Source organism: Schistosoma haematobium, chromosome 1 (assembly GCF_000699445.3).
Source record: "Schistosoma haematobium chromosome 1, whole genome shotgun sequence".
In the NCBI taxonomy this organism is placed as follows: Eukaryota; Metazoa; Platyhelminthes; class Trematoda; order Strigeidida; family Schistosomatidae; genus Schistosoma; species Schistosoma haematobium.
Window position 1 is genome coordinate 28,059,477 of NC_067196.1, and position 13,553 is coordinate 28,073,029.

Consider the following 13,553-nt stretch of genomic DNA (forward strand, 5'->3'; position numbering starts at 1 on the left):
ACACTTCAGTCATCATATCAGTACCATAATAACGTTTTAAAAACCGAGTTATAACAGTACACACTTAACATAGAGTTAAATATTGGTAGTCTTTCACTTCTTATGTTTCAGAACTAGAAATACAATTTATAGAATCTTAATTGACGTAGAAAACATGAGCATTACAATCGATTAATCACTGGGTAGTGGCTAATATCATGTTTACCCAGTCCTTTAGTACTGATTAAATTCTATCGACCAATATCTCAGTTTAACAAAAAGTCAGTAGCAGCCCAAATTGTTAATTAGTAACGCCTCGAACTCTGGAGCTAAGTAATGCGGGTTTGGATCCCACATAGGGTATGAGTCACTTTAAAGTCACAAGTACTCCATGTTCACGAATGGCAAGTACCAAGAAACCTAGGTCGAACAGGGTTTTCTGCTAACTACTTCTAACCACTCGATGCAATGAGGTTACATTTCATTAATTAGAAATATTCAGGTTATCAATGACTAGTAATTTTTTGATGAACTTTACTTATCAACTTCATTGATGTCTTCCTACTGTTCTGGTTGTGATAATCAATTTGTTTTGTATTTATGGTTGTTCTTAAACTAATTAAAATTAACAATTAGGTTGATGTAAGTTATTTATATATGAAGATGGAAGAAGTCAATAAAAGATTGCTGATAAGCACAATACATGAATACACATCAGATCATATAGACAGTATATACTTTTATAAATCATGAGTTCATATCTCAATAAATATAAAATGAAATAATAATGTAAGTATTTTGCTGTTAGATTCAAAGATATGTGAAAATGTTTTCTGATCAAAGGTGGTTTTCCTACAGATTAATATAAATTGGGAAACTGTTAAGAACTAAAGAATGTTGAACATTTGTGTTTTCTCTTATGAAACTCCTCATAAATATGCATACACGAATCCACCAAGTAACTAACCTAAGACACTCAAGTCCCTAAGTGACCATGTTACCTACAAACCATTAAACGAGTATCCATTGTTTTGAAATTTTAAGTTCACTAAATTCATGATACAGTAAAATGTTATTTAATGACATTTACGACTACTTACCTCATTCTTGTTTTAACTGAACGTTTCCATTCATCACATTCTGTTAAAACCATGAGAAATTATCTTGAAGTCAGTCACAAGTGAGCACACGATTAGTGTTCGATTAGCAGGTTGGTAGAGATTAATTTGGATTGAAGTTCGTTTCCAAATATTATCTCAAGGATCTATTCAGCCAAAAAAATAAGCATAAAAACTCGAACAGAATTGTTTAATACAAGACTAAAATGCAATCAAATAAAGAAAAGAAAGAATTAGTAAAAATCAATACAAGTGACTATTTGGCAGTTTTACATTTTTAGGGGCTAAATATTTTGATAACAGAGCACTCATTTTTATTTTGGACATCATTTGAAGTAGTGGTAATTACTCAACTTAAAGAACATGGAACCAGCAAATGAATCCACTTGAGCTATAAATATTTTTTTCATCAATTCAGCATATTGATTGTATCCATTTATGTAATTTTTCTTACTAATGACTAGAGAATACCCAAATTGCTTAAGGTAAAGTAAATTTCAGATGATCACTTCTGTTGTTTGAGAAAAACTCTGACACCAGATCAACACATCCGTACAAATCGTAAATTCACCTACTGTCATTTAACTTCTAATCTCACTAAGAATTATCTAATTTAACTGAAATATTTGAATTGAAATAAATGTTAAAGCCATCAACTAAGGAACAGTCGAAATATTATTTTTTTAAGGAAGACATAGCTGTCATTCATTCACATTATATTTATCTTAATTAATAAATACTTTTCTAAAATATTACTGGTATTCAGTCATATAAAATAACTCATTTCTGTCTGTTATCATATATTTTAAATCAAAGATTCAAAATTAACACTTTAGCTAATAAAATAGACGAACTTTTGAAGTTTATAATATTTAATATCAGAAGGGATTTTTGCGGATATTATGGTAATTTCAACAGTTGAGATCATGAGTCAATTAAAGCGAGACTACCATGGAAAACCTGAAAGCAATGGACGATTGTTTCGTCTTATTGTTGAACTCCTCAGCAATGCGTCCCTACGATCCCGCATCGCAAGGTTCGAACACAGAACCTGTCGGTCTCGCGTGCAAACACAACCACTAGACCCCTGAGCCAGCATCCAGTGGAATTAACGTCTAACTTCAACCAACCCACGAAATTGAGCGACATATCCACCATTCTCTTCAGTGAGTTACTATCTCATAGCAGATCCGGTTGAACTCCATTGGTCACTGCTTCTCACTAGAGCTCCAGGAAATACCTCTTGAAGCCCGTCACTAGTGAGCATATGTTGATTAATATCAGAAGGCGTTTTTGTGGATTTCAGAATAATTTCAATGGTTGGGATCATGAGTCAATTGAAGCGAGACCATCATGCAAAACCTGGAAGCACTGTACGGCCGTTTCAACCTATTGTAGAACTTCTCAGCGATGCACATCCACGATCCTATCTCGCGAGATACAACATTTAAAACAAAATCACTAGCGATATTCTAGACCTTCATTTCAGAGCAAATTCATCATTCATAAAATATTACATATTAGAAAGATATATAGTAATTTATAAATTCATGTTACCATTATGTTCTATCAGTTGTTACTAATATATTTCCACTTTTCTTCTGGAAAACAGTAAACATAAAACATGATGTTGGAATAAGTAGAAAACAATCTGTTTTATGTTCAGTGAATTTTCTGTCATAAGGGAAAAACAACAACAACAATAAGAAGATGAATTTTCTGTCATTGTTTAACTTTTCTTAAATTTCGTTCAATTATTCATGTTAATTTAAAAATGAAAATATTATGCGCTCATTTGATTAGTCAAATTAAGAAGATAAAAACAAAGTTATACAATATTGGACGTTGAACATCATGAATTAAGAAATTAACTCATTTTGACAGTTCTATGTTAATTTAAGTCTCATTTTTTTTATCATAAAATAAAAAGATACATAACATCATTGACGACGATATGTAATACATTTTCTGATATCTTTTATTATATATAAAGTTTAAATAATAAAATTTATGGATAATATTAATCTTTATTCAAAATATTAATTAAGCAATTCATTCATTCTATTTTTCAAAGAACAATATCATTCTTAAAAGAAGTTGACAATAAGTTTTAATTACTACGTGTTAGCACAGTAGGTCATCAATAAGTTGTTCTGTATAAATGGTGAAATTCTTTGATGATCATACAATATCCCCCTAGTAACTATAATATTATTTTTCAAAGAAAAATAATATTATTTCATTTCAAGACAAACGTCATTTGCTGACAGATAATCGAGATTATGTACAGAGGATAAATGTGTTGTAATTTATCTAGGCTTTCTTTTCCTCAAAGTATGATACTTTATTACTTGTAAGTGGATAAAATGAATCAAATTGACTATAAAAACTCTTTAGAATAGATAACATTTTTTTTTGGAGAATGATTGGAAGTCATGAAGCAATAGATACATTTTTCATTCTAATTTGAAAATGATCAGTTTTATGCATTCTTGTTGCCGATCACGATCGAAAACAAGATCGTCACATTTAACAGTGCACAAAGTGATTTTGTTTGATAAATAATTTAGGATTTATTCGTGGGGGTTCATCAATAAGTGTTCCCTGCAACCTTGGGGAGACAAATGCTGACTAATATCTATCTCATTAAGTGTCATAAATAGATATAATGTTACTGAACTCTTTGGACTAGTTATGAACCTGAAAATACGACATAAATTACCCGCAAACGACTATTTAATGTATTTGACTAAATCACTAGATGTTATTGGGAATTTGCGTGCTGAAGTAATAAGTTGCTGAACTATTGAGATTACTGATGTAATTTTAAATATTAACTAAGATCATTGGTTTCTATTGGATTATAGACAAGCCTCAGCTGTAATTAATAATTCTGATGGTTCCTATTAATTACGTTCAAGGAATTCTAATATTAAGAACAGTGTACAGCAGCATTAATCAAATAAATTTAGTGATCAAATTGCAGATTTGATTCATGGAATTCAGTTGGCTTTAGTGAGTAACTAATATAAATTTGTTTCCGATTCTATCCTCAACAAGTTTGCATATGAAAAACTCCAAAGGGAATTTAGCAAATTTTATCATAAAATCTATAACAATAAAGCTTATCTCCCAACTTTAACTCAACTGAACTTAACAAAAAAAATAGATAATTAATCAAAGTAGTTTTAGGAAGAACTTAGATTATTTGGTGACACCCTTAATCACGACTTGAAATCAGAAGAAAACTATAAAGTTTGTGAAAATTGTTTTATCCCAGTTCAATAATTCCGAATCACCATAAAACAGTTATCCGATTCTTCCACGTTTCAACAGTCAATTAGCAAAGACACCATCTTAATCTATTGTATTGGTAAATAAATTTACTACATTTAATCATTTTCATCATGAATCATTCATACAAGATGTTCTAGAGTCAAGAACTATAAATAAGTAATCATACTGGATTATTTTAGGCTGATCAACAAAATATAACATCGATAACACATAAATCATTAAAGCGTGGTCACTTTCACTATAATAATGATTGCCTTTAAAGGTATCCTACTATAATTTTAGCTAAAAAGTCTTAAAATCCTCAAGAGTATTAGAAAGGAAAAAACGAAACATACACAAAACAATGAGGTCATCCATCCATTTGAATTAAATTATACGACTATCAAAAGTTTTTTTAAAATTCATTCATCTTCATTAAACAATACTATTATTATCAATATATCTAATACTACTCACCCTACTCAACCTTCTAAAATGATATTGAGTAGAGTAAACAATAACAATGGAAGTAAGTTCGTTTTTAACCCTAATGACTACTCACCTATTTTTTTTAACAATCTATCTTATTTATCGTGTTCACTACTACTACTACTACCTTCTTATCTTTATTTCAATGCAACTGACTGTCTCTATCTCCTTATTTATCCTTCTTTATTTTCTTCTTGTTGTCTAAACTCTTTAATACAGTATTGATTAATTTCGTAATTCGATCTTAATTCCTTTCTATAGATCATATGATAAAGACTGAAATAATGAATAAATAAATGCATGTATATGAGTGTTTTGTTTTGTATGTGAAATATTGAAAAATAAATATATTTTACTTTATTCTGATAAAATTACTTTCCATTGGTTGTTACCACCTTTTTTTCTCTCAAAAATTTCTTATAATCAAATAAAGATTTTTATTAAGTTTATGTTTAGATTAAAGAATCAACTTATAATCAGTTGATAAAGAAAATGTATAAACCTGTGAGTACATACATTTAACCGGCAAATAAAATAACTTCTGATATAAACTACAATAGTTGGTCTATATTAACTGAGTTGATTAGTTACCTAGTTATATGGACTGGTTGTAAGGGAGAAAAAAATTAACTATTAATTTAATAATTATTATTAGTTGAACCTAATTTACCATTGTATATTATTCTAACGGTTTATTCAAACTAACATCGATAGATTAGGGGTCTCTAGTCGGTGAAGTGATAATTCATAATGGTATAGATCAATAACACATATTTACAGATCCAGTAAAAATAAAGAATTTTATTAGACAATCTCTTTAACTCTGATAGATTAAATATAATTCACTAGTCGACTAATATTACTATTCTATTAAAGTACACATTAGAATTGTGTTTTATTAGTTCAAATGTTAACTAGTTGGATAAAATAAGTCATAGAATAGTACTTATATTGACACTCTTGTACTTCAAAAGATATTTCAATATTCAATATTCAATGCTGTATCATGGTCAACATAATCTGTTAAGCACTATATACAATTTTTTGATTATTTATTTGCAACTTCTGTGATAATTTTTCAATATAAATTTCCTTTTCTGTTGAACTTAGGAAGAAAACTTACTTATTCACAATCTGTTGCTTAAATAATATGTCTATGCTACTTTTTATAACCTCATATGACCTTGATCTTTAGCTACCATTCTCATATTCATTCTAATATGTGTTTAACAAAAGTTAATAACACTAATCTTATTAAAACTAAAATCCTCGATCTGATATTTTAATGTTAAAATTTATCTAGGAGAGTAGTACAATGTTTTTATTTGTTCTAGAGTTTTTTTGAAACAGATAATCTTTGATAAGTCACATTACATCTTAGAATCAGATCATAAAAATCAGCTACTCTTATAAACTGTATATAAGGAAATGATTAAAAAATAATGACCCATTTCTTATATCCAAAAATATGTAGAATTTCCTATCTTTGGTGTTTATTGTGTTAGTATAAGTCGCTTCCGAATGTAAAGATATTTCATTTTATAAAATATATTAATATTCTTATGGTAAAATTTAAAATAATTTCAAAAAATAAAGAAACCTTATTCTTCACATATTGATTTGTTCTCCTATATGACCTCAATATATACACAGAAGCAATTATGAGTGTTGTAAAAAAAAACATATTTAGACTTTTACCATTGAAGTGAATCCCAACAATAGATATTTTAAACTTAATAAATGTAACAGATGCACATTTCATGGTTTTCATTTTACATCAAAATAATCAATAAGTTTCAACTAACTACTTTCACAAAAATGTTTTCTAAAAGAAAATAGGATTTAATATTAGAATAGACGAGTCGTGGTTATTATTGAAATCTTGAGTTCGAGTTTTGCCTTATTTGGGTATCGTCAGCCGGATATCTGTATACTTGCACTGGGACTTGAACCAAGTACTTTATTTTTCAGATAACCATTGCGTTATCCATTGAGTTGCTGAAACCAGATAGGCATTAACTTGTTTACTACTAAGGGTTTAAATTGTTCCAATATTGATATTCAGGACTGAATTCCGGTTAGTCTCTGTTAGCGTACATTTATCCTGTGCAGATTGTTCTGTTTTAAATGTAGTATAAATGAATTGTGGTTAGCAATGGAATTTTCAACCTTTTGTAGTCAATAATGTTTTTTTTACTTGATGTAAAAGTGTAATGAATAAGGTTCTTTCTAGACAATTGATAAAATCACTTATCAATAGGGACAAACTTCAGTCCTAGTGATAAAAGATAGAAAAAGTGAAATAAACGAGATAAATCAATCGCGTCTGTTTTTGCGAAAATAAATTTATTGTAAACAAAAAAATGAAAGATGGAGGAGGGAGAGGAAGAAAACGTACTTTAATTTAAAAATGTTATCTTTTACATACCTTAGTTGGACTAAACTGTTTACACTTTTTATGGGCAAAATTTTAAAATTTATCTTTAACTTGTTATTTCATAATCAACTAAGCCTCATTTTCTCTCATTCTTACCACGATTGATGCTGTTGATACGCTAGTTTCTTTTTTTTTACAGTTATCTTGGAAAAAAACAGATCATAGGTTATAGTTACTTTATTCTTCCCCTTTTATTGAGGAATGAGTTTACAAATAAAAACTATCAATCTATGGATATAAAATAGAATCTATTCAATAAGTTTAGCGTAAAAGACACATTGATTAGTCGGTAAAGAATAAATTAATGAAAATAACCCTGGATACGATTCTAATTATTATCTATGATATATTTTCTTATATTTGATAGTAATGTTAACTTGAATCTTCTCATGGATGTTTAGGACTTTAACTGATCAGTCTCTTGTTGGTATATGTGCATACTGTACGTATTGCCTCAATATTGCTTTAATTCACAAGCATTATAAACAAAGATAAATTAGAGGATAACTTGAGCAAAAAACAACACCAACTACCATTGATTATGTCGATGAGATCGTCTATTTTATCAATGAAAGTTTTTGAAAAGAATATTGAAATGATAAGCAAATCCTACTTTTCATTTTGTAGTTTCAAACATAAACTAGATTTCATTGTTTCTGAATTTATTTACTTTTTTGAAAATAAAGAATTAATCTATTTTTGTTTTTCTTAACTAAGATTTTGTTATTTCATTATCATTCAGAATGACATCAAATTTACAATTTCATATATGTGAATACTTTCATTGGCTATTGAATTTAGCAAAGGAGTAGGTTTACAAACAATGTATATATATTAGAGAGATAGATCTGGAGTTGTGTTTTTTTTTACCCCAGTTTCGTTATAGTTTTATTTAATGACAATTCTAATCTCTCTTTTCAAATAGCCTTAAAGTATAATTCATATTCTTGTTTGTTCAGTTTTTGTGTTTATTTTCTTGGGTTATATTTGCTGTTATGATTTTACACATATATTTTGAGTTCCCCTATGCATACATCATACACACTCATGCATACCCATACACATACATACAAACATACATGCGTAAAATGCATATTCACGTGTATAACCACTTTCAGATTCTCGATTTTAATCTTCCCACATCTGATTTACTCGTATCAGATCATTATGACACAAACAAATATGAAATCCGCTTTATTTTTCTTATTCATTTGAAAAGATTTATCATAGATATTGTTGTTATTGGTTTATTCATTTCTTTCATTTATTTTTATTCTTAACAAATTTTCTCTTTTTTTTTCTAGAAAATATTAAACCAAAATTTAACTTTAATTATTAATTGAAAGTTGAAAAAAATAAAGTCAATAACTTTCTTGTTCTTATATCTAAATTCTCTTATGTAGTAAGGAAAAATAATTAAACTGTAGGTAAATTTAAAAGAAATAAAAGAATTTATTTTTCACGATTATAGTCAAGAAAGATTAACATTAGACCATCATTGAAAACCGAAAACCTAGAAGCATTGGATGGTTATTTCGTTCTAGTATGGGACTACTCAGCAGTGTGCAACCACAATCTCACGCGCGAAACTCGAGCCCGAGACCTTTGATCTCGTGCGCGAACACTTAACCTCTGAACTACTAAGCCTGTGTCCGATGGTGTCAATGTCTAACTTAAATTAATTCACTATATTGTACAACCAATCTTCAGTGTCTTCAGTGAGTGACTGCCTCACACCCGACACAGATTGGATTCCACTAATCACGGCTTCTCACTAGAACTCCAGGCCAATTGCTAGTGAGCAGATGATGACTATTGTCAGATTGCGGGTTTGTAGTCTAACATTTATCCATTCGTGATCTCAACCAAAATTCAACAATTACCATAACCCTTTACTAATAAAGTGATTTGTTATAAAGCCGAATTTCAGTTCAAATAAATAACGAATTCAATAATTACTAAACAAGAATTATAACGTTCAATTAAAACATCAGATTAATATTGAATTTTGTTTGATTTAAGTTAAATTCTGCATAATAAGATCTAAAAGTAGCTAATATTGAAGTGAACGAAGACGTAGTGAGAGTAAACAATTTATTATCGGATGCAAAATTACAGTTCTTTGGTAAAATATAAGAACCATACATTGAGTGCTTCATTTGCGAATCGTCCATCAACTTTCCTTTACATCCTTCATGACTCTTCCGATTCTCGATTCCTTCCTATTTTCCCTTGTATTCTCTTCAACTCAATCTTCTCAACATTTTTGTGAACAAAAATTGACAGAGCACAAAAATGGGGTAGTTACAATCATATTTAACAATTCAGGCAATAATTCTATTTGAATTCTCTTATATTTACTGACCTGTTAACAGAGATTTAATGATGATTTACATAGTGTCAATTTGTGATAAGAAATCTATTTTATATCGAATCCTGTCAACCTTGGGATGTTCAAACAAACTAAAAATGAACCTTTTTAACTTGTGTTTTGTTGACACTTGAAACCTTTCTGTCATATCGAAATTCTGAACATATTTGAAGAAGAAATATAACTCATTTACCAAGTACAGGTTTAAGTATTCTAATTTCAGTCATGATTTGGGTGCATGCTCATAATGGAATTTACAAAGCACATGTTAAAAAACGATGCATACTGTTTGAAAGCGCATTGGTAAGTACATGAAGACTCTACTTCACTTTAGGAGGAAGAAAGAGAAAATGAGAACGGATAAGGTTGAAAACTCAAATTAATTCGAATTTTACTATGAAAATTATTTCTAGCAATTTTATTCAGTTTGATTCTAATGATTTTTGAATTGCATCCTTAAAAAAATTAATATTTATGTTCTTTTCTTTTTTTTTTACATTTTACACATTTCATCCACTGCACCAATCATCAAACTCTCCTGGATTTAACCTTCTTTTGCCTAATCATATTCGTTATTCTGAACAGATGGCTTCTTCAAATCGATCAATGTTTACTTCTGAACAAGAATTAAATTTATTAGTAAGTGTTTATTTCCGAAAAAAAATATTTTAGTTGTTTGTTTATTTGTTATCGTTTTTTTTCATCTTTTTTTAGGTTATTTTTTCTCTAATGATTATTCTTTACATCTTTAGTTGTTTCTTGTTTTCTGTACGAGTTTATTTGTATACTTGTTTTTCTAAACAAAAAAAAGTTATGTTATTTTCTCAATTTTAATGTACAATATAACTACTATTTACTTTTTTAGTTGGTAATGAGTTAGATAAGATTGTTTTTTATTGATTATCTACTGATACGTAAGTGTATGTTTTGGGTTTTTGTGTGGACAATATGTGTAATGAAATGAAAATGTAACATTCAGTATATAATTATGATAGTAAATAACCACTGTCCTTATTCGAAATTCCATAGTAATAAAGTATTTCCAAGTTTTAGCTAATTAAATACACTGATTTTTTAACAAATTTAAAATTTGAACATAGAAACAAGTTTGTTTGACTACAAGACAACTTTTTAATAATTATGATCCAGTTAGTTCATAATAGTTAATGAAGTTATAATATTTTATCTATTTGGTGGTTTGTGATCATATGTAACTCGTCTGTTAAAGAAAGTGACAATAATAATAATAAAACGGAAGTAAAATACTTAACAATGTGCGTCACAAACTGAAACTTTGAGAAGTAATTAGTCATGAGGTTAATGGTTGAAAACAACTCCTTTGAAATATCTGATACCAGATGTAAATATACTACAAATGTACAAGCTCAAAGAGAGAGTATCTTGGAAGTGTCCATTCACCATTATTTTAGATCATTTCAAGAGTGTTTAAATGTTATACAGAGCCACATGAAGTAAGTAGTAGGTCAGAAATGAACAACTGTGAAAAGTATCACGATCCGTTGACAATATATATGGGTAATCGGTAATTATCCTCATTGTTGCACAGTTATAAAACATTTTTCCAATTTTTGCTATCAGCTTCATTTATCTAAATGTAACAATTAGCTGATTAGGACAGTTGACATTTAAGGTGACTTCAGTAAACTGTGAAAAGTCTCCATAAAATCAGCAGTTTATACTTAATTAATCCGTTTTAAAATATTCATTATTATAGAATGAAATCAATTAAGAAAATACTCAGTAACAACAAATAACTGAACACAATTCGATATTGTTTGGTAATTCATTAAAATTTAAAGAGCATTATGCTAGTTTATAATTGATCAGAAGTAAAAATCCGAAAACATTATGGATTTATAGACGAATTATTGAATAAACCATCAATACTTTACATTAAAATTTTGTTTGAGCAATTGGATGTTGTTTATCGACACATCGTCGTAAACAGTAACAAATGAGTTCTACATAAAACTGATTAATTTAAGTTAAAGCATTCAGATAAGCCATTACATTGTTTTTCAAACTGAACTCTTTTCCAGGGATAAAGCAATTTAATTCATAAAGTTAATTATCATTAAATAGTCTTCACTCTTCAGTAGTAAGGATATAAATTAATCTTTAGGATTTATGATACTCTGAGCATCTAATATCTCTTTGAACGTATCAACAAAAGACGCTGATACTGTATGTTATGTCAAAGAATTCCAGTAATTCACGACTCAATACGAGAAGCAAATTTACAGGAGCAAAGTATTTAATCTCAGTCATTGAACATTCTGAAAATGTTCTGTCAATAGATCAGTCCTAGACGCAAGAAATTGTTTAAACCTAATAACGGTAAAATCGTATTCTATAATAAAGCAATCTGCAATTCTGAACATATATTGGATCATTTATAAATTTCCTTCGAGATCCAGAAGTCTATCACAACCACCTTAGAGTTTCCTATGGCTCTGAGGTCATTGGCTACAATGACTTCTAAATCGTTGTTATCAATGATTTTAGATTAAGGGATTCCTATGACTTATTATTTCATACTCTTAAAAATGTAACGTAGTATCCGAAGACTGGAAAATAACTGAACACTAATGAATAGGATGATAAAAAAATGTCAGTTAGCTTTCAGAAGTTAAGTTCAACGCTCAATTCGCAACTGACGACTTCATGTGTAGTTTCAATTCCTGGACTTCCTGACATCAAAATCACTTGTCATATTCATGCTAGATTAGTTAAAGGCCAGTAAAAAAAGTTTATTTTTTGAAAAGTATTTATAAACTGATGATGTCAATGTTAATATTGGATCACTTTATCATTCGTGATTTTCATTATCATATGGTTCAATATTTATTTGCATATGAATTTCTTCCAAAAAATGCATCGATTTGATTTGCATTTATTGTATTTGTCATATTTTTTTGATATTTGTTGATAATACTATTAAAGGTGTGGTATTTATATTAGAGATAATAAAATTTATTTTGTATGTTCTTTCAGTTGATTGGTCTGAAACCGGATAAAATGGAGTAATTTTAATTTACTGAGTAGTTTATAATCAAAGATTTAAATTGTTTTCTATCAGAATTCGAATTTTCATTTTTAGTAAGATCGTAAGCCAACATTTATACCAATTGTAATTTCAATAGTTGAGATCATGAGTCAATTGAAGCAAGACCACCGTGGAAAACATGGAAGCATTGGACGGTCGATTCACCTTATTGTGGGACTCCTCAGCAGTGCGCATTCACGATCCTGCCTTGTGAGGTTTGAACTCAGGACCTATCGGTCTCACGAGCGAACAATTTATGCCAATAAACAATTATATTCTAAGTTTTGATACGATGTCATAAAATACTAGTCATTTGAAACTGATTAAATTATTTTTTATAAATTTCATAATTTTAAGCATAGTCCGCTAAGTTTAAAAAATATTGCTCATTAAGTTTATCATCTGTAATGCATATTTAACGATAGGAGACACCATTCACTCTATGTCGAATATTATTTCTTTAAGAAATGGGGAGAAGTACTTTGTTAATTATTTAATAAGTTAACTTCTATAGAAAACAAAAGAACACGCTCTTATCATTGTCTATTTTAGATTATTCAAGCGATTCATGTGCTTCGGTTTCATTTACTGGAAATTGAGAAGGTAAGTGTGATTGATTTTTAAAAAATATTGATATTCATATACATTAATTATTTTGTACTATTTGCGTATGACAATCTTTGATTATACTTTTCAGAAAGTAATTAACAGGCTTAAATCCTCAGGTTCGAAATAAGAATTAAATGATTGTTTATGGTTAATAATAAATGAAGTTGGAAGCTTTATTGAATATAACAGCTGACTAATTTTAGTATC

The 13,553-nt window shown here is 28.8% G+C and overlaps 1 protein-coding gene across 1 annotated transcript in view; it reads left to right on the plus strand.

The window, feature by feature from the left end:
• MS3_00006702 (uncharacterized protein) overlaps nucleotides 1–13,553 on the plus strand; it is an 85,277-nt gene that overhangs the window by 17,242 nt on the left and 54,482 nt on the right. Inside the window, exons 4-5 of the mRNA XM_035730497.2 lie at nucleotides 10,256–10,309; nucleotides 13,290–13,340. Of these exons, the coding sequence (XP_035588001.2) occupies nucleotides 10,256–10,309; nucleotides 13,290–13,340 (105 nt within the window). The remainder of the gene's footprint in view (nucleotides 1–10,255; nucleotides 10,310–13,289; nucleotides 13,341–13,553) is intronic.